Below are 21,053 nucleotides of genomic sequence, written 5' to 3' on the forward strand. Positions count from 1 at the left end.
TCCCTCTGCTTACCTTGTCAGTTTAATTTTCCACATAAAAATAAAAAAGGTGTGTATTTGTAATACAAACAAGACCATAACTACAATTATAACCACATTATGTGTGACTTTTTTTCCTTTTTTTTGACAATCCTAAACTTAAAATCCACATGAATCTTGCCATCTTATTCATCTTTGGATCAGTGTGTTGGGTCGGACGTGCCCTTCTCTCAGTATTTCGAAATTAAATTGCACACCACCTGCTCAATTGTGGTACTTTTTTTTGCTCCTAGAACTTACAAGTTTGTGTTTTCTGCTTCAACAAGTGAAAGAGAAAGTAATTCAAACTGACTCAATGTGTCCTCATACATAAAAAGCAATTACCAAAAGCAACAACCGGACTGACAGGTTTTTGTGTTCTCACACTAAAAAAATGTTTTAAAAAATGCAAATAATGCAAAAAAAATATGTTCAGAGCATTATAAAGCAATATTTTCTCCCAGCTGCATCATCATTTCTTTCAACTCATACATTTAAGATTTTATGGCAGAACAAAAGGAAAAATAATGTGCACAAGTTACATTTAAAGTCAAATATGTGCTATCAAACTTTACATGTTCAGTCATACCTTTGCTTAAAACTCACGCTGATACCAACCGTTGACAAACACTAAAATGGAGTTTGGGCACATTATATGCACATCTCATTTTCTCTTTAAAGTCAGGTTGCTGTATCTAGGTGCAGAGTGAGCGAGGGACACCTTTTCTTTTGAACTGAAGGTGAGTTACTGGCACGTATTGTAGATCTGGATCTGTTTGTTTATATCATTGAGGATGTCTCTCATCTTGTCCTCCAAGCCGTCTAGCTGCCGAGCTTTCCCCTCCAGCTTCCTTTGGTTCTCCTCATAGTTCTTCTCCAGTTCTGTGGGAATTGATTGTCAGGAACGATTACATACTTTGGGATAATCACCAAATGCTGCTAATGTTTTTTATGCACACTAAGGGAACACAGTGACAAGTTTTCTAACTGCTTCTTTTCATTATGTCACTTATCGTTTTCTATTTTCTTTTGTTAAATATTTCTTTTTAGATTGTGTTCTATTCAGAGTTTTAGTCAGTATAGATGAACATAATTTTATTTTTTATCTTTTGGCCTTGCTTCTGTTTTATATTTTGCATTAATTGTTCTTTTTTTAGCATTGTTAATAAAAAAAATTGGTTCTTCTTGTCCATAAAATTTCATTACATTGTGCATTTTATTTTAAACTACACATGACAAATCTGCCTCTTTTCTTCCTCAAAACATACAAATATAATTAAATGATCTATGCAAAGAGAGAGATGCAAACACACAGATATTAATACCTGCTAGTCTCTGTAGCTTGTTTTTTGCATCTTTCAGCAGTTCCTTTGCTTCGTCTCTAAGACTTTCTGCTTTTTTCTTGGCGTCCTGCACAGCTTTGGCTTTGGTGTTGACCCGCTGCTGGACTTCATTGTATTTATCTGTCAGCTGGCCATCTAGAATCTGAGCAACAGATCAGAGAAATGTTTTCTATAATATTTCTGCTTTTAATGAAGTTAAGCAGGACACACACACAACCACAGACACACACCTGCTTGGCTTCATTTGCCTTGTCTCGTGCCATGGTGGCCGTCTCTTCGGCTCGGACCACTGCCATGCTGTTGCTGGCGCGTTTGGTCTTTAGGATGTTGATCTCATTTCCCAGTGTCCCAAGGCGGTTCATGGCGTCATTCAGGTCTTTCTCACTGTTAGACGTCTCTGACTCAATCTGTAGAGAGGATGAGCACGCAAACTGATCCAGTACATTCACACATAAGGTTTTTATATATATTGCAGGTCTTTCAAATTCAAAATGCAGATGCTGTTTATTTTAGAGCCATCATGGCTGAACAGTTTAGCTGACAACAAATCAATTAAAATCCAACGTAATGCTGAGTTAACCTCAACCGTGGCTCATAACACAACAAAACATGAGCTTATCATATTGGTTGGTAACCTCTGCCAGCCGATTCTCAGTCTCCCCAATGTCAGCTCTGGCTTTGGCTATGGCCTTCTCTGCTGAAGTCTGCGCAGACTTGGCATCCACCAAGGCTTGTTTCACTGTCTCTGCTGTGGTCTTCACCCCCTCAGCCCGATGCCTGAACAGCAACAACGAAATGTTAAAGACATTAAGTAGAACCACAGATATTTGGGCATTTGTTTTATTATCTCTGTTTTGAATACCTTGCCCTCTTGGCGTCCAGCAGCAGTTGCTCTGCCATGCGTACATCTTCCTGTGTCTGCTGCAATATGGCATCCACATTTGAAAGGCTACGGACTCGTTCCTTGATTTCATCAGCAAGATGTCTGATCTGAAGGGGTGATGCAGGGATGGAGAGTTGCAGCACATGGTTTGCTACCGCCTCAATACTGTCTGGGTCTGCTCCCTCTTCTGTGACAAAGACACAATCAAGAAGTGAGTTAGCACAAGACAAAAGATGAAACAACGACTATGAGCCAGCATGGAATCTACTATCAAGTTTCTATGGATTTTTTATTTTATTTTATTTGCATTAAGAATATGTGAACAGATTATGAAAATAAAAATAAAAACTTTCACTAAAAGTTTATACAGTTTGATGTGTTTTTTTTTTCTCTGTATGGAGAAAGACTGGATGCACATCTGGGAGAATGGAAACAGTTGAATCACATCTGTGCAAACAAACATTAACATGATGTGAACCATCAGCTGTTTCTGAACTTAGCCGGCAAATGATAAACCTGCATGACTGGCCAGCATCTTCCCAGATATGATATGATATCCCAGATATTCCCAGAGGTTCAACCAATTTCTGAAGAAGAGCTGTCTCCGTTTTTATTTTATAGATGTCCACTTCGGTTGTGTTCTTCTCTACATTTGTTTCCAACTCAACTTGAACAACTTCTTTTTTGACTGAATCATGACCCCAAGGTAAAGCTGGGTACACTCATAAAGATTATCGGACTGTTTTTGTCCCGATTTTGCCCCTTCCCGACCAAGGACGGGAAACGCCCAATTATTATTACTATTATTACTATATTTGATTCACAAATGTATAGAAGCTCATCTTGTTCAGGACTCACGAGTGAGGAAGTCCCTGATCTGCTTGATGAGGTCTCTCAGGTCATTGTTAGAGCGTTCCACTTTCTTCTTGGTGGTGGTGGCTTTCTCCATTGCAGCCTGGGCTTTACCCTTTGCCTCCTCTGCTTTAGTCTTAGCTTCTGCCACCTGCAAAAAAATAAATAAATAAAAACGGTCACAAACTGTTAGATACAACAACTTTAATCTCAGTTTATTCAAAGATTGAAGTTCTTCCTAAAAGCTGTTGATTGGAAGGAATTGTTTTGCCTCTTGGTTACTACATCTGAAATTTTCCAATAAATATTTAAATAGGTGTAAAACTATGTAAATCAAGAATGGCTGTGACTGACACTTAAATCAGTTTAGTGATTTGCTGCTTCATTTTTATGTCAGGTTAGAGTAAAGGGTAAAATGTAAATAACATCAGAATATAAAAATCTACAAATCAATGTGCTAGAAATCACCTATGTCATCACATGTACTTTATCTACAGACGTCATACAGCTTCATACCTTGTTAAAGAGTCCCTGTATCTCCACCATAGCTTTATTTAGCTCCTTCTCTGCATGTTTGGCTCTCTCCAGAGCATTGTCAGCTACTGCTACAGCACCGTTGCAGTTCAGGCCTCCACAGTGACGGTTCCCTTCATCGTCACGGCAACCTGCTCCTCCACATGGGCTCTCTCCACAGGGAGCATCACCAGGGGCACCACAGACCTGTTGGTACAAGTGTACATATATCATCACAATGATTAAGTTTATGTGTAGAAGTTATAGGCCAAATCAAAAGACAGCAAATACATTTTAAGAGCAAACATATCTGGGAAAAGGATAAACTGTAACTTCAAGTTTTATGTATGATAATCCAGCATAAAAAAAGCATAAAAATATCTCAAAACCTATTTTGCTTTCTTTGGTTGTGCAGTTACATAAATAAATTTCCTCAGGCTAAGAGTTTTTACAAAGAATAAAGAAGGAAAACAGACCTTCTCATTGAGCTTCTTCAAGTCCAGACCTTGTGCTTTAACATTGAGGTCTCCTAGTGCACGTTTGTTTGCAGCATTTTTACGGTTGAAGTCGTCCTTCTTTGCAGTGATGAGGCGCTCGGTACGGCGCCGCATGTCTGCAGACTGGCTGACTGTGCTGGGCTTTGTGGTGGTAGATTCATTAGCGCGTCGTTCTGCATCGCGAGACCTGTTGTATGAGCTGCGGATGCTGTCGTACGCCCCTGGAAGAAATCATTTGTAGCTGTCAAGCTTCAAATTCAAAAACATGATGCTGGAATATGTTTGTAAATGCTCTGGATTTTGGAGTTGGATATAGAATGAACACGGGGGAAATGAGAGTGAAAGAAATGAACCTCCCCCTTCGTCTCACCAAGGAAGTTGGAGTTTTTGAGGATATCCAGTTGGTGGTGTAGCTGCTCTGAAGTGAGGTTCAGCTCCTTAGCTTCTCTCTCCAGAGCACTCAGCTCCTTGCTTGCTTCAGAGTTGCTGTCCTGGACTATTGTTAAGTCTCCTTCCAGACGGTTTAGTGTATCAGTTGTCTCACTAATCTGTGCCCTATGGAATAGTATAACAATGTGGGATGGGGTAAACATCTTCCTCAGAAAGCAGATTTAATAGTAAACAAAATTTTTAGAAAGATAAAATACTGTGGATGTAAATAATTTTAAAACTCCATTCATACTGAAATGTAGTGTAATCAAACAACTATACCTAAGATCTTCAATAAGCTCCATTAAGGTGGAGACAGCAGCAGCAGTGGCGTTGCGGGCATTGACAATGGCCTGAGCTTTAGACAGTTTCTCCTCCAGGTCTTTGAAGAATTTCTCATAGGGCCCAGTGAGCCCAGTTGTCTGAAGTTCATGAGCACGCTCTGCAAGGGCCTTGGTGCGCACTGCCAAGTCCTGGTAATGAGATCAAATTTTGAAAGGAAAGTTCATACTTGACTCCTACTCATTCAGTTCATTTGGTATTGGCTGATAGAGCAGAGACCCCTTCAGTTGCATCAAAAATGCACCTGCACAATGCGATCCCAGTCCCCAAAGCACTGGTGGCAGGGCTGGCAGTTGGGAAACTGGCCAGAGAAACCTCTAGCACACTGGTCACAGCGAACACCGGACACCCCCTGCTGGCAAACGCAGTGGCCGGTCACACGGTTGCACTGAGAGGTCGCTATCCCACGCCAGTCACAGTCACAAGCTGGTGGATGAGTAGAGAAGAAGACAGTGTATATGGAAGGAAGAGAGTCAGTTTATGTTAAAAATGAAAAATCTTATTTTCAGTGTTTTTTGGTGTGTGTGTGTATGTTTGTGTGTGTTCAAGCAGTAACATGACTTATTAAGTGATCTATTTGTCTGATTAGCAGACAATTAGATCACTTAAACCTTTAAAGTCCAAAACATGAAAAAATGGGGAGAAAATTAAAATTGTTTTAATCTTAAGTCTTTATTTGGTCCTTAAACAAAATGCAAAAAAATAATTAGCAATAATATTTTTTGTATATTTACAGTTTATAACCGTGTAATATGTCAAAATTATTGTAGTGCAAAAGATATCCACCAGGGAGCAGAAGACTCTTCTCAGATTGTGTACAGCAGGGGTGTCCAAAGTTGGTCCTCGAGTGCCGCTGACCTGCAGGTTTTAATGTTTACTACTTAAACACACCTGACTCAAATGAAATGGATCCAACAGCCCATTAAGTTTTGCACAATGACTCATTAATTTAAGTCAGGTGGTTTTGGAGCAGGGACACATCTAAAACCTACAGGATTGTGGCCCTCGAGGACTGGAGCTGGACACCCCTGGTGTACGGGGTTTTGAGCAAAGTTTTACCAAAAAGGTCTCAGAAATTGTGTGTATCAAATATTATACATACGATATTAAAGGTTTAATGTTTTTTCAGCTAGTTAAGCTGAAGCTAACGTTCTTAATCACTGTATTCTTAATTGCATCAGTTAATGTAATATCCAACATCCATTTTGTGTTTCCTGTAGCCTTATTGAACACCACTCACTGCTTACAGGCTAACATTGCAAAAGATACTCAACTGTTTCTGATTACCCACAATAATGACACACACTGGAATATATGTTAAATAACATAGGGAGCACTGAATTAGTGAAGCTGTAGTTTGGAGATCGCCATTATGTCTGTGAATATTTAATTGCTATACTACAGTAATTAGCAACCTCTCAAATTACCACAAGCCAAGTGGCAGACGATAAACACAGCTGACCGCTTTGCTAAACTGAATTCACCATTTAGTTAGTTGTGGAAGTGAAGTATTTCATTTTGAAATATTTAGTGCTGGCTGAAAAGTTTGCATGTTTCTAACCTCTGCACAGAGTCCTGGGGTCTCCCCAGTAGTTTTCCTGACAGTCTCTGCAGGTCTTTCCTCCAAAGCCATCTCGACACTGACACTGTCCGGTGAACTGCATGACAGGAGGTAAAGAAACAGAAATTCACTGTTTTCTGTTGTGTATTGTGAACATACAGTACTCGCACTGTAAACTCTGCGCAACAAATTCCTGAGTCTGATCAGCTCTTGACACACCTGTTCCTCATTAACCCTCATTAAGGCTTTTTAAGGACCGGCAGGAGCAACCAGACCTTGCCAGATTGTCTGACTTCAGTTGTGGTAATTCAGCCGGTTCCTGTGCCTTGCCTATGATATAAATTCCCTTTGAGTTGCCTGACCCGTTTCTTTGTAACTCCAGTAAACACTGGTGGAGTACTTTTTCTGGGTCAGGAATGAGGTCCTGCCCCAAGTGGAGGAGTTCAAGTATCTCAGGGTCTTGTTCACGAGTGAGGGAAGGATGGAGCTGGAGATCGACAGGCGGATTGGTGTCACGTCTGCAGTGATACGGACTCTGCATCGGCCTGTCATGGCGAAGAAGGAGCTGAGCCAAAAGGCAAAGCTCTTGATTTACTGGTCAATCTACATTCCTACCTTCACCTATGGCCATGAGCTGTGGGTAGTGACCGAAAGAACGAGACTGTGAATACAATCAGCCGAAATGAGTTTTCTCCGCAGGATGGCCGGCGGTCTCTCACTCAGAGACAGGGTGAGAACCTTGGTGATCTGGGAGGGGCTAAGAGTAGAGTTACTGCTTCTACAGATTGAGAGGAGGAGCCAGATGAGGTGGTTCGGGCACATCCTACCGGGAGGAGGCCCCAGAGAAGACTCAGGACACACTGGATGGAGTACATTTTTCGGGTGGCCTGAGAACGCCTCGGGATCCCCCCGGACGAGCCAGTGAATGTGGCCGAGGTGAGAGACGAACGGACGGACAGACAGACAGGCAGACAGACAGACAGACAGACAGACAGACAGACAGACAGACAGACAGACAGACAGACAGACAGATAGATAGATAGGACCATACCTCATTACATGAAGATGTTACAGAGTTGTTGGGATCACAGTTGCATGGTTCACAGCCCCGTCCACTGGCCAGGTTCCAGTGGTTGGGGGCACAGTGGTCACAGGTCAGACCTACAACATTTGGCAGACACTGGCACTGGCCTGTCGCACGCTGGCACACGCAGTCATCGCGCTCCATGCACTGGCTGCGATCAGTGCCCAGGAAGTTACATGTACACTCTGAAACAGGAAACCAAGCATCAAAACGTGATGATTTTCCAAAACTGCACTTTTATTTGAGCAGACCTGATCAGGCGAACATCTTACTCACTTCTGCAGTTGCGTCTGGAAGCATCCCCAAAATAGCCACTCTTGCAGATGCCACAGCTCGGGCCCTCAGTGTTGTAAAGGCATTTCCTGCACTCTCCAGTCTGCCTGTTGCAAGCATCCATGTCAGACATGTCGATGTTGTTGTTGCACTGGCAAGGCTGGCAGCGCCCTCCTGGCTGGGAGGGGTTGCCATAGTAACCTGGGGCACAATCTTCACACCGGGCACCTGGGTTGGAAAAAAATAGAAAAGAGTAAAACTTCTGTGCAAATCAGAGTGGAAAAAAAGAGATATGACCATAACACAAACATGGGACAAAAACAATTTTCATTAAATAATTTTGCAATGAGAATTTGAAGCTCTATAAAGCAGTGATTCTCAACTGTTTTTATTGGGTTGTGGGCCTTTACTTGGGCAAGACCTCAGGTTGAAGTGATTGTTACTTTTTTTTGTTTGTGCATGTATCTGAGGTTTAAACGGAACAATCTTTGATGGTGGGTCTCAATTCTTGACCAGTTGAGCACCACTGCTATAGAGGATTGTTCAACCTAGGATTAGAGTGTAAGAAAGCCTTCATCTGGCAACAGAGAGACATAATCTTTGTTTAAACAAAATAATAAGGTTTGATACAACTGGGTTTAACCTCTTTAGACTGAGACCAGAAATGCTCTGAGGTTACATCTACTGACAGAAACATGTTAATCTAGCACTTGGCATGATTTTATTAACATAGTATGTTACTTGAATCAGTTTTGTTACTAGTCACTCAGTGGGGTTTGGTTAACCAGTTTTCATTAGTCAAGTGTCTTTGTTACCACAACCTTCTTAAGATTACTGTGCTTACTGACTACACACATATTGGATCCAAACATTCAAACAATATCAGCCATTTGTTGTAGTTATGTGATTTCAATATGTTGTCTCAATGGGGTCCAAAAAGCTCTATAGAAAACAATGTCAACACCATAAAAACTTCCCACTTTGCACCACAACTCTATCCCACACTGTCCTTTGTATTTTGTTTAGTTTCATCTATATATATGAAACTATACAGATACAACATTACAGGTGACTGCATTCTCTCACCAGTGACCCATTTGAGTCTTCATGTTAATTGACCTTCACTTTGTTTTTTAATCTGGGCTCCAAAGAAATACCTGACATATCTAAGTTAAGCAGGAACTGGAAAAGTCTTTTATTGATGAAAGAGAGACGGAAAATGTTGGAGTAGGTAAAGAGTAGGGCTATGCTGGCTGCATAAACGCTAGAGAAAGATTTAAAAGAAAGTTTATTGGCGGACATGAAAGCAAAAGAGGGGTATAGAGGGAAGATATATGGAAAAGCGTGTCAAATGTTAATGGAAATCTACTACATTTTCTTTAAACTTTTCAGATCTCCTATCTGTGTAAATTTATGATAGTACTAATGCTCTATTGCATAATCATTGGGTGTAATTTAAAAAGTTAATTTGAAAAAAGAAAAAAAGTTAAACTAAATGTATTTAAATAGTCTACAAAGCGGCATCACTGCAAGTTTTTCATGAAGGTTTTACATTTCATTACTTATTAACAGCTACTAGCATCATTCATTCATACCTAAGCAGTTACACATACTGTGCTCCTAACAGAAACCTGACCCAGGAGAAGACTCCTGAATATTACTCTTCCTTTGTACTTTGAATATTTCTGGCTCAGGTCCTTGTTCTACACAGAAAGGGTTCAAATTTAGTTTTTGATTCATAACACTGTGACTCCAGACATACTTCTCTGGCCTGTAGTGCCATACACAACACATACAAAGAAAAGACTGAAAGGATTTGACATGCTTTGAGCCAGGTCTCACACAGGAGTGCACCGTGGCACAGCACTGTTGACACCATGCATGGGCAGGACTGGTGGAGAGGATCACATGGCAGGTGGACATTAAAAAAAAAGGGGAGAGGAAGGATGGGAAGGGTGTCAACCATCATTACTCACGCTTAAAAATGGTCGCCCCGGAGCGCTTAACAATCCCTGTGCCAGTAGTACAGGGAGGGAGGAAATGACACATGTTACCATTCACCGGTCACCCACAGAGAAACATTATTCTGACCTCATTCGACTTTTGGCACATTGGGTGAATTATTAAAGATAAATGTTTGACCAAAAGTGTACATACAATCATGCCAGACTTGAATGACAAAATGAGATGTTTTCTCCTTTTTTTAACAACTCTTTCTAAGACAGACAACTTTTGACTTTCAATAAAAAAAAATTAATAAATAAAACAGGCTTAAAAATGTAAATACAGTTTACTTAATCTTTGGTTAAAATTTCCATAGCAAGATAGTTTTCAGAGTGGGGTGAGCCATCAAAAAGCTTCCAGCATTATTTAGTTGAATATTTAAAGACACCTCTTTGGAAAACTCGTAAATTTCATTTAAATTTATTGATTTCTTGAAAGGGTCCTGACTTTGAGGGACTTATTTTAGAGTTTTTTCCATCTGCTTTATCCTGCTTTGATATAAGTTTAGAGGTCACTGTCCTGTAGGAACACCCAGCTGTGTCCACGTTTCATGACAGTTGGAGCTCATGCAATTTTTCACTCTTCTATTCAGCTCAGTACAGACTCTCAAATCCAGTGGCAGCAAAACAGTCCCAGATGCTATTGCACAGTTAAAATTTGGTTCATTGTTTCTATGGGTTGACGTTCACTCTTCCAAACATGTCTGTGGTAGTTTAGTAAGAACAACTAGATCTGACCATCTTTTTCAGAGGATTCATTCATGTCCTTTTAGTCAGCTAAAAACTTTTGTCTAGAAGGTGTCAACTCTCAAGCAGGATGACAGAACCTCTACATGTTGATGCAAAACTTTGCTACCGATGCTCCACCAGGTCATGCAGACCTGAACCTTTCTGGTTCCTGTGTTATTTTTCACCATCTAAACCAGGCTTTCTGAACAGTTTCAGTTCATTGAGAAATTATGCATAATTGTTGAAATTGAACTATAATATTTTTATGAAGATCTTCTCAGATCTTTATGAAGCTCCTTGGCCTTTTCTGTTATTGTACCATTTTACCACAGACACATCATCGACTTCAGGCACAAGTTAAGAAATTTAAAATCTTTCAGCTTTGAATTTGAGTTTGTGTATTTACATTTTTGAGCTGGTATGTGTCATTTATATCCTGAGTTTCATCTACAGAGGATCAATGAGCAATGACTGAATAACAATACTGACACAGAGTCAGAGTATGCTATCTTATGTTTACCTGTGTAACCCTGGTTACAGTTGCAGATAATCTGTAGGTTACGGTTGTCCTGGTAACAAGTTGCAGCAAAGTGGCGTCCACTGTTGGGTCCATCTGGACAGGGGCACGGACGGCACTGTCCACCCGATGCCACACCCAGAATTGGGTTACCGTAATAACCGTTGGCACACCTACAGAAATGACAAAGAAGTTAATGTAACTTTACAGTTACTGAACCATTAAAAAGTAAAGATTAAGAAATTTTTTTTTATTCAACAGACCTGACCTGAAATCAAACTAACAGTAAATTTCTAAACAGTAAATTTTCCCCCTAGTCAATCTGTCGTTGTGCCCTTGGACCCTCCTTGCCTCCAGTGTTGGCATCACTGGTATATGAATGTGTATGAATGTTTGGTGGTGGTCGAGGAGGTGGTAGGCGTGGGTTGGCTGCCATGTTTCTGTCAGTGGCTAAACATGTAGCTTTCCATCACCAGGTATGAATGTGAAGTGAATGAATAATGGGTTCAATATACAGCGCTGTGGGTGCCATGAAAAGCACTATATAAGAGGTTTAAAAATCTAATCCATTATTATTGTTTCTGTTGTTGCAGAATCACATTTAGGAGCAACAGCAAGAGGTAATCATTTTCTGTTTCTTCCACAGTAAAGGAATTTTGGCCCACGGTGTTGCATCAGTTTATTAAGGTTTCTACACATTTGTTTAGGAACAGCTCTCTAAACCTATTTAGAATTAGATAAAAAAAAATAAAAACAGGAAAAAGTCTGGAATGAAATTAAAAGCAATTAAATATTAAATAAATGAACAACAAAGAAATAAATATAAATCATATAAAAATACATAAATAATAAGTAAAAGTAAATTAAATTAATTAATTAGATAAAAAGAAATTAACTTTTTGAAAAACGTTCTGGACAGACAAGAGGCGCTTCATAGCAAATTTGTGACATAAAGATCAAGAGATCAAGACATAAAGATCAAGAGGTTCAGCCTCTAAGACTTACTCTGCTCATGGTTAAAAAAGGCCTTTTCTAAAAGTTAAGGCCCTGCCACATCATTTCAATCAAGTTAAGGCTTTCTCCTGCAACTTCCAAAGAAGTCATACTTGTTCAGTCTTTTTCTAACTTTACCATTTATCGTGCTAACTGAAGCTTGTAGAGTCTGAGATGTAGCTCTTGGGCTTTGTGCAGTTTCTCTGATTAGAAGTGTTTTAAGAATATTTGTTTTTATTCCACATTTCTTCCCTTTATATGCCCAGATGTCTTTGAGAGCATACAGCTCCTTTAAAAACAACTATTATTGGAACATCACCTTTCACACTTGTCTCCTCCAGTGTTGTCCCTGCAGCTGATGCAAGCTCCGGTCCTCTGGTCGCAGTGGTCTGCGTGTCCGTTACACTGGCAGGGACGGCAGCTGGGGAAGCCCCAGTGACCCCCCTGACATCCATCACACCGCTGACCAAACGCTCCAGGACGGCACTGGCATTGACCAGTAAACTTGTCACAAAGTCGAGTCACTGACCCTTCTAAGCTGCAACCACAGGCTGGACAGAGGGAGGGCAAAGACGAGCAGCGAAGTGTAGCAAGGATGTAGATGGTAAAGGGAGGACATTAAAGAGGAGTTAATGGTTAAAAGAAAAAAGTCTCATTAAATTTGGATTTGGAAATGTGGACTAAAAGACAGTAGAGGGCACCAGCATGGTGTACATGTGCTGTTGTGCAAATGTGTCCTCTAGTGGAAACTGTTTATCAGCTTCTACAGTGAGTGATATTTTAGCAAAGCTGGTAAGTTAAGAATTCATTGGTGTGCTTCAAGAAATGTTTAGGATGAAAAGGATGGAGTGGCTCTGAGGGAAGATGAGTTTCATACATATACAGCCTGAGGGTCCGAAACCATAAGTTCCTGGTCCACACTGGTCACAGCGTCGGCCAATCACGTTGGGCCTGCAGTTACACTGGCCCCCACGGACATCACATATGGAGGTGATGGACTCCTGAGGGTCACAGTTACAAGCTGGAGGACAGAGAGAATAAAGTCGGAAAGTCAGTGAACCCTCACAGATGAACACTGTCAGTGAGCATAATAAGTTAGGAGGAACTAATTAAAAGCTGATAGCTGAAAATAAATGACTGTTGTGTTATATATCAATCTAAATAGCTGAACTCATCCATATGGAGCATTTCATAAACATGGTAATCATCAATCTAGTAAAGTATTCTGTCTGTCATTTTTACAACAATCAGCAATCTGGGAGGATCCACTGTGCTGCTGGGGTTGTCTTCCACTGAAAACATGAAGGCACGGAGGAGGAAGGCATGTTTTTCTCCATCTGGTTTTTCTCCAGAAATGTGTTGTTTTTGGCAGAGATTAAGCAAACTATCTAATCACAAAGTGACTCATGGCAGACTGGGACTGATTTCCCAGTGGATCCTGAAAATCTGTATACTGATGTACACCAGGTTACATCTGCGTCTGCAGGGCTTCTTGTTAGCAAAAAGTGAAAGATAAAAACCGTTCCATCTGGTTACAATTTATAACAAACTGATTGAGAAGCAACTATTTATTGATTATATTTAAAAGCAGAACCAGATTATCTGTTATTGTGTAAATGTTCCTATAATTACTGCTCTATCCTGATGAACTTCTTTCAGCTTTCCTGTTTACTTTTTGCGTTGTGAGTGTTTTTGTTTGACGTGTAGATTTATTCTTAAATAAGTGGCTGACATCTTACTAACTCCTGTTGCTCTCTAACAACATAATGAACACTGAAATCACACAAGGCTGTACATTCGCTGTCTGCAGAATGAACCACAGTTAGTAAACTTCCAGATTATTTGTAGTATGTGCCAAACTTTTGATCAGTATAATGACAACTTTCTTATTCCCAAAAAACAAAAATATAGCCCATTAAATAAATAAATGAGAAGAAAAATCTGTTGTAAGATGATGAGGCTTTCTGCACTGTAATGACAGTACAGAAACAATGTAGGAGTGTTTTAATAGGCCCATTTTTACTCACGCAGAGCCCCTTCGTTTATAATGGCCGACATGCTGCTAATTAGCTTAGCACAGGTGTCACTCATCTGTGGGTGGATCACATTCTTTGCCCCTTCCTGGCAGCGGTACCGCTCGTAGGTCTGCTTTCTTATGTTAGAGGCTGGATCTCCTGTGTTGAACATCTCCATCGAAGAGTGTCGCGGCATCAGTGCAATCTGGAGAAAATTGGATTTTACAAAAAAAGATATATTCATGTGGGGGAAATGAAAATCACAATTTATACAAAAGTTAGATTTTTATTTCTGAAGAGTCAGAAGAAATTTCTCTCACTGAGTCCACAAGAAGGACAGCGTATGCCGCGCCGTTGAGGACATTGTTGGCATCTTGATATTGTGTAAACTCAAAGCGAATAGTGTAGGTCACACCCCTCTCCAGACAAACAGGCTGAGGAGGAATAAAAAACCTGGAGCAAAGAAACACAGTCTGCATCAGCATGAACATGGATATGTAACAGTGTGTGTGATTGTGTGCTTGAGTCAGAAACCTGGCTCCAGCTGGCAGAGAGACAAGGAGTCGGTCATCATCTGGGATGGTGTTTCCACATGGGCTGCTCGTAGGAATCGGTCCTGGACGGATCACTGTTATCTGCACTTCCTCCCAGTCCCGAGGCATCTAAGCAGAATCCGTGTGTATGGTTTATATGAGAGTAGTGAACAAGAGTCTACTACCAGCACACAGCATGAAGTAACATTAACAAAAGTACATACCTGTGACTCATAGCGGATAAGCAAATCATATTCCATGGAGTAAGGTATGTTGCTAACAAGGAACTCCAGAGTTCCACCCTCAGGGACTCGTGCAAACCCTTTATCGGTCCATGTGGCAGGGCGACCTGGCTGATGCTCCCTGGTCTCCACAGTACAGTCCTGAAAATACATGTACACTGAACCCAGACCTGATATACCTTCCAAAAATGTTTTATCCATATAAAAATTGATACAAGTTAGAGCTGAGAATACAGACAGCCTCACCTGTCCCATTTTAGCAAACTCAGCCTCATAAAGGAAGTGATCCAGAGCCATAAAGAAATATCCAAACTCCACCTGCGTACACTGACGTCCTGTAATGTGAGTGCGGCAACGACACTGTCCATTCTCCGTGGAGCATCTAAGACAAATACAAATACTTGGTGATTTCACTGCATTTACTTAAATTAAGTCACTTTTAAAAAACATGTAACTACTCTGTGATCTTAAGAGAGGCTTAACAAACATGTTGACGGTTACGTATTTACAATGCTCATGATGTATGTCAGGATGCTTGACAAAGCAGAAAACACAACCAAGGCCAAGAGAATGTTTAGTTTTGCAGCAATTTAACCTTAATTTATCCATGGTGGCAGTTTACAAGGATCAAAGCGTACTGAATTCTTGCCTCCTGCTCATACCAACGGCAGCTTAGGCTTGTGACTAAAGTATTTAGTCTGGTCTGCAGAGCCCAAATGAAACCAAATTTAAATTTCTAATAAAAGTAAAAAAAATATGGTGGTGAAGAGCGATTCATCACTCCAGAGAACACTGATCCAGAGTCCAGTGGCGGCATTCTCTACACCACTGCATCCAACGCTTTGCATTGCTTTTGGTGATGTATAGTTTGGATGCAGCTGCTCTGCTGTGGAAACCCAATCCATGAAGCTCTCTTCACACTGTTCTTGAGCTGATCTGAAGGTCACATGCAGTTTGGAAGTCTGTAGAAATCAACTCTGCCGACCTTTGCGCACTATGCGCCTCAGCATCCACCGACCCCGCTCAGTCATTTTACGGGGCCAACCCCTTTGTTGCTGAGTTGCTGTCGTTCCCAATCGCTTCCACTTTGTTATGGTACCACCGACTGTGGAATATTTAGGAATGAGGAAATTTCACGACTGAACTTGTTGCACAGGTGGCCTCCTACCACAGTAACACGCTGGAATTCACTGAGCTCCTGAGAGCGACACATTCTTTCACAAATGTTTGTAGAAACTGTCTGAATGCCTAGAGATGATAGGAACACCGGATTTCAAATATCTGGATGGGGTGAGTGAATACTTTTGGCAATATAGTGTATAATTTGGTCCGGATTACAATGGGACAAATACAGACTTAAGGAAGCATTCTAATTCATATTTGATCCATTCCTATTAACCTATGCTAATTCAAGCCTAACACATGTTCAAACAGGGATATGTTGAAAATTAGATCGGGGTTCTAAGGCTGGATGATCAATGTCCTAGTAGCCAGACTACCGTTTGCTATGGTGACTGAACAGAAACATATAGCAGATATTGAATCAATTAGTAAATGTTAATTGATCAACTCTGTGACAAAAACCCAGTTATTTCTAAGGACAGTTCTATATTAGGGATAAAAATCAGGTCCTCAATATTGCATTTTGTAATGAAAAGATCAGTGACAGGTCTCCAAACTGTAGAACAAAAGTTATTCAAGACTTTATTTACTTTATGACTCGTGACTAAAGCTACAGCGCCACTCACTGGTTGTCGAGCGCTCCTCCAACATCACAGTCGCAGCCTCTGCAGCCGCTCAGGTCGTGGTTTAGTCCCCAGTGTTCTGGCTAGGATGATGGGACAGACAGAGAGCAGGGTGAATGACAGAGAAACACAGTCGCAAAACAGTTGAATCACTCTCCAAACCATTATAGACTGAGGAGAACATCAACTGCAGTTTGCTTTTAATGACTGACTGACTCATGCATACTGTATATCCTTCTCGAATACAAAAAAAACACCATCATTATTCTACTACCTTCTGTTCACATTTTTGACAGTCAACAGTTCAGGGTTGGGTTAATGTTTCTGTACTTTATGTAAGAATCTGTTCACATTTTCCCCTGTAACTACATAATCTAGTTCAAGTTTGTGCACAGAAATTTGAACCATCCATTAGTCTACGGTAACACGAGGTTCTGTATCTTAGGTGCATTTTTACTACTTAGAGCAGTTCAGATTAACTTAGAGCAACAACAAGGTAGTAAATTAACTGTTCCACCACAGTGAAACGGTTCTCTTAAAAAAGAAAAAAAAACTTAATCTGCACTCTATGCAAAAAAGGTTTCGCCACAGTTACAGTAAGGTGCTTTCACTCTTCCGTAGAATACTTTTTGGACTGTTAACATCATTGTTTCTAAAATGAGACTTCACAGGGCTCCACTTCCACTTTCAGACCAGGTCCAGACCTGACCATTTTAGGCCTGCTGTAACCCACACCAACCGGACAAGACTCAAATCCCTGGGCTAAATTTAGACCATGACCCACGTAGGCGCTCGCATTCCTGCCTATACTATTCCTGGCCAAGTAGGTTTGGGACAAGAGGCTGAAATATAACAGGAAGCTCATCACCAGCTACCAGCTTGTGCTGCTGGGTGGAGAGGGAGACAGACTAACAGACCAAAGAAACCAGTGAAGAAAGGAGGCCAGCAAGAAAAAAAGAGAAATATTTAGTGGGCTGCAGCTTCATTTAGTGATTAAATTGACATAAATATTTACATTGAGACAAGAGACAAGTGAAAAGTATAAAACATTTCTTATTTAACTCAACTATAACCACCTGACTGTCATGAAAAAATCACTTTAATATGTTACCACAATAACTGTCTATGCTTCATATATCTTGCCACGTCCATTTCCATTTCCATTTTCCATTTCCAAGAAATGGATTGCAGAAAGAACTAATTCATGTACTCTTGTATAGAGTTCACCAGAGTCTTTTCAATTTTCTACCTCTACATGCAACTTTTTACCCTCATAGTGAAAACTCATCATCAGTCTGTTAAGATTAGAAATTAAATGTACAGAATTAGGGTTACAAATAATCTAAATGTTCAGATATTGCAAAATTGTAGTTTACAGATTTTCAAACATGGTCAGATGTTACACAGTTTAATATGTATGGATCCCAATTACCTTCATGCCATGTAAACATTGCCCTACAGAAAACAACATACAGGATTTCATGTCACAAATCACAACCAGGAATTTTGACACTACGATTTGTGGACCAACATTCCCATTGTTTCCTGGTGGGACTTGCCAATCACATGGCTCTTTCAAGGTACTTAAAAAGAAAGAGACTTAAGTTTAAAAATATATCAACTGTGTTATTCATGGGCAAGAAGACCAGCAAAAGAAAGAAAACACATATATGAAACAATTTTTTTCACTGACATCATCACTGGTAGGGTGTTTTTTTTAAGAGCAGAGAATGTGTAAGGACAGCAGAGATGCAGAGCAAAAGAAATATGATGTACAGTAAATATAATGCGCTGTTAGAGCCAGGTTTAAAATAGTCTATCTGTGACATCTTACCAGACACTGGTCACAGCTGCGTCCTGTGACGAGACGCTTGCAGAAGCAGTCTCCACTGATCGGGTCACACTGGGAGCTGCCTGACACGGTTCCTCTGTTGTCGCACTGGCAAGCTTGAGGTTAGCCACGCAGGGTGAGGTGGAAAAATACAACATGAATAATCATTTCACAATCACAGCTACGTTTACATTAGTGATATTGTTTATTAAGACTTCTCAATGTTGTATTCTCTCCCTATTCAGTCACCAAATCCACATAAAAACAATGAGGTATGATGACTTTTGTTGTCTGTTTGGTGCACCTGAAGGATTCTGGAAAAAATCTAATCGCGTTTAAAATAACATGTATTGCAATTTGATTTGCGATTTAGTCATTTAAACTCCAGCTTCCATTCAGTGTTCATGCAGAAACATATAACATGAAATGACATCAAAATATGAACTGCTCTGTATTCTACTGTATTCTTACTCAAGAGCGTCAAGTTAGTTATAAACGGCTTTATTTATCTACTGCAAGATGCAGTCTGTGACCAACACACTGAAGGTTTCATTTCCTCTAGAACAGGTTTATACTTTGTCCTTGTGGTAACAACTAAACTATTTGATGTTACTTATTTACACCACAGCATGTTATTTCTCTTTACATGCTTTCTGTTTTGCACATGGTGGACTTTCACCCTGATGCCACACACAGACTCATGCATGCACATGCTGGTAAGCACATCCAACTAGCAGACAGAAAAAGCATGTTGGAAAATATTTTACTAATTAACCTGAAAATCTGACAAAAACCATGGTTTCTTAACTCTCCCACAGAGGTGAAGATGGAAACACTCATGTTATGTTGAGAACTTCAAGTCCATCACAGAGAACAGTTAAACCGTTCTGAACACACTGAATCTACTATTTTTCTAGAAATTTCTGAGTCATATTAGAGCTTAAAATGGATCCAGTATTCTTTGTAGGTTTTATTAACGTCAACACGTTATCTGAGATCTGAACTTTGAGAATATTTACAGCAACTATACTCAGTAAAATCATCTTCATTCTCTTCATCAGGACTTGTCAGAAGTTGGAATGTTATCTGTCCTCTGTGTTTTTTTGTCTCAGCGTTTCAGTAATTATGGGAAATTAGTCCAAGATGAGGTTTGAAAATGAGATGTGACTTCATAGCTAAGTGTAGCTGTCGCATGATATATTTAGAGGACTGCTACAGAAGAAAGATCACAGTTTTGTAAAACCGTGGACACTGCAGGTGTGAAACCTGGAAAAGGTGTCTAACATAAAAAAATTAATCACGCTTCTTTGTGAGTTGTTAATAATTTCATAATAATCAATCAATCTTTCTTCACTCATCCCAATTGGGGAATTAGACTCTGCATTTTACCCATCACTAAATATACAAGAACAGGACAGGAAGCTCAGAACTTGTGTAAACTAAGAGAGCATACTCACGTTGGCAGCCCTGAGGATTGTCTGCACTCAGGCCAAAGAAGCCAGTTTTGCACTTGTCACAGCGAGGGCCCTCAACGTTAGCCTTGCAGCGGCACTGACCTGCTGCCATGCCGAGTGAAGGGGCACTATGGCTGTCACACATCCCCCCATTCTGGGAGCCATCTGGGTCACAATCACAAGCTGTAAGGCAGACATTTATCGGGTAAGTTTAAGAAAAACGGATAAAAAATGTTCTTTGGCTAAATCAGGAGAAGACAAGATAAGAGATCTTTCTGGCTATAATGAGCATGTGTTATAGATTCATGTGATTTCTGAGATACAAGGCCACTAAAATGTGATCTGACAAGAACATCCACTCTTTCCTGAACACGTCTGAGCTCATAGCCCAGTTTTACTATTAACATGAATCTCTGGAATTTGCTCAAGTCTGACATGGAAACGTGGAGCCTCCAGTGTACAGAGAAGTTTCCCAAAAGAGGGAACATGCATACTAATAGGGCTGGGCGATATGACGATATATATCATCTGGACGATAGAAAATGTCTATCGTTTCATATGAGGCTCTATCGTTTACGCCACGGTTAGGTGCGTTACTGCAGTATTTTACACCAAGATTCGCCTTACGACATACCCATGCACGCTGCAATACATTAACAAACATGGAGGAAGATGGTAGCAGACCCGTTTCAGAGCAGGGTAATGCATTACAAGGTGACCACCCAACCCAAACCGAGGAGCTTGTACCTAAAAGAGGGGCAACTTCTGTCGCATGGATGTGGTTTGGATATAAAAAGACCGACGTGGAACAGACAACCGTTGTTTGTAAAGTATGTCGGCTCCCGGTCCAAACAACGGACTCCAACACTACAAACTTATTTTATCACCTGCGCAAGAATCACAACAAAGAATACAGAGAGAGTCAACGAGCAAAGGCCGCAAAAGCAGCGTCGAGCGGTGGCGAAAGTGCTCATAATAAACTCCAGGCGCAGACGCTGCAACAGGCTTTTACCCGTGCATGTTGAATGTTAATGGCAGATGTTACCATGACCACCATGTCTTGCTTGGGAAAAAGGTTCTAAATAAAAGAAATATTTAGTACATAATACCTTTTATTTGTTTAGTATATCATTTCACACTGCATTTCCACATTGCAATTTTATATAAACTATTCATTAATTGAAATTACAAAAAAA

General features: G+C 40.4%; 1 protein-coding gene across 1 annotated transcript in view; it reads right to left on the reverse strand.

Annotated features, from left to right (window-relative positions):
• Nucleotides 1-266: 266 nt before the first annotated feature.
• lamb2 (laminin, beta 2 (laminin S)) overlaps nucleotides 267-21,053 on the reverse strand; it is a 46,431-nt gene continuing 25,644 nt past the window's right edge. Inside the window, exons 11-35 of the mRNA XM_042004647.1 lie at nucleotides 19,861-20,040; nucleotides 18,407-18,519; nucleotides 16,576-16,655; nucleotides 15,074-15,209; nucleotides 14,810-14,968; nucleotides 14,587-14,714; nucleotides 14,373-14,505; nucleotides 14,065-14,257; nucleotides 12,915-13,058; nucleotides 12,357-12,588; nucleotides 11,048-11,217; nucleotides 7,799-8,023; nucleotides 7,490-7,707; nucleotides 6,439-6,535; nucleotides 5,122-5,303; nucleotides 4,818-5,008; nucleotides 4,477-4,661; nucleotides 4,086-4,327; nucleotides 3,613-3,816; nucleotides 3,103-3,247; nucleotides 2,224-2,431; nucleotides 1,997-2,138; nucleotides 1,592-1,768; nucleotides 1,344-1,503; nucleotides 267-900 (exon numbers count right to left, since the gene is read on the reverse strand). Coding sequence (XP_041860581.1) covers nucleotides 764-900; nucleotides 1,344-1,503; nucleotides 1,592-1,768; nucleotides 1,997-2,138; nucleotides 2,224-2,431; nucleotides 3,103-3,247; nucleotides 3,613-3,816; nucleotides 4,086-4,327; nucleotides 4,477-4,661; nucleotides 4,818-5,008; nucleotides 5,122-5,303; nucleotides 6,439-6,535; nucleotides 7,490-7,707; nucleotides 7,799-8,023; nucleotides 11,048-11,217; nucleotides 12,357-12,588; nucleotides 12,915-13,058; nucleotides 14,065-14,257; nucleotides 14,373-14,505; nucleotides 14,587-14,714; nucleotides 14,810-14,968; nucleotides 15,074-15,209; nucleotides 16,576-16,655; nucleotides 18,407-18,519; nucleotides 19,861-20,040 — 4,181 coding nt within the window. The 3' untranslated portion in view covers nucleotides 267-763. The remainder of the gene's footprint in view (nucleotides 901-1,343; nucleotides 1,504-1,591; nucleotides 1,769-1,996; nucleotides 2,139-2,223; nucleotides 2,432-3,102; nucleotides 3,248-3,612; nucleotides 3,817-4,085; nucleotides 4,328-4,476; nucleotides 4,662-4,817; nucleotides 5,009-5,121; nucleotides 5,304-6,438; nucleotides 6,536-7,489; nucleotides 7,708-7,798; nucleotides 8,024-11,047; nucleotides 11,218-12,356; nucleotides 12,589-12,914; nucleotides 13,059-14,064; nucleotides 14,258-14,372; nucleotides 14,506-14,586; nucleotides 14,715-14,809; nucleotides 14,969-15,073; nucleotides 15,210-16,575; nucleotides 16,656-18,406; nucleotides 18,520-19,860; nucleotides 20,041-21,053) is intronic.

The sequence above is a fragment of the Melanotaenia boesemani genome, chromosome 13, assembly GCF_017639745.1.
Source record: "Melanotaenia boesemani isolate fMelBoe1 chromosome 13, fMelBoe1.pri, whole genome shotgun sequence".
Lineage (NCBI taxonomy): Eukaryota > Metazoa > Chordata > Actinopteri > Atheriniformes > Melanotaeniidae > Melanotaenia > Melanotaenia boesemani.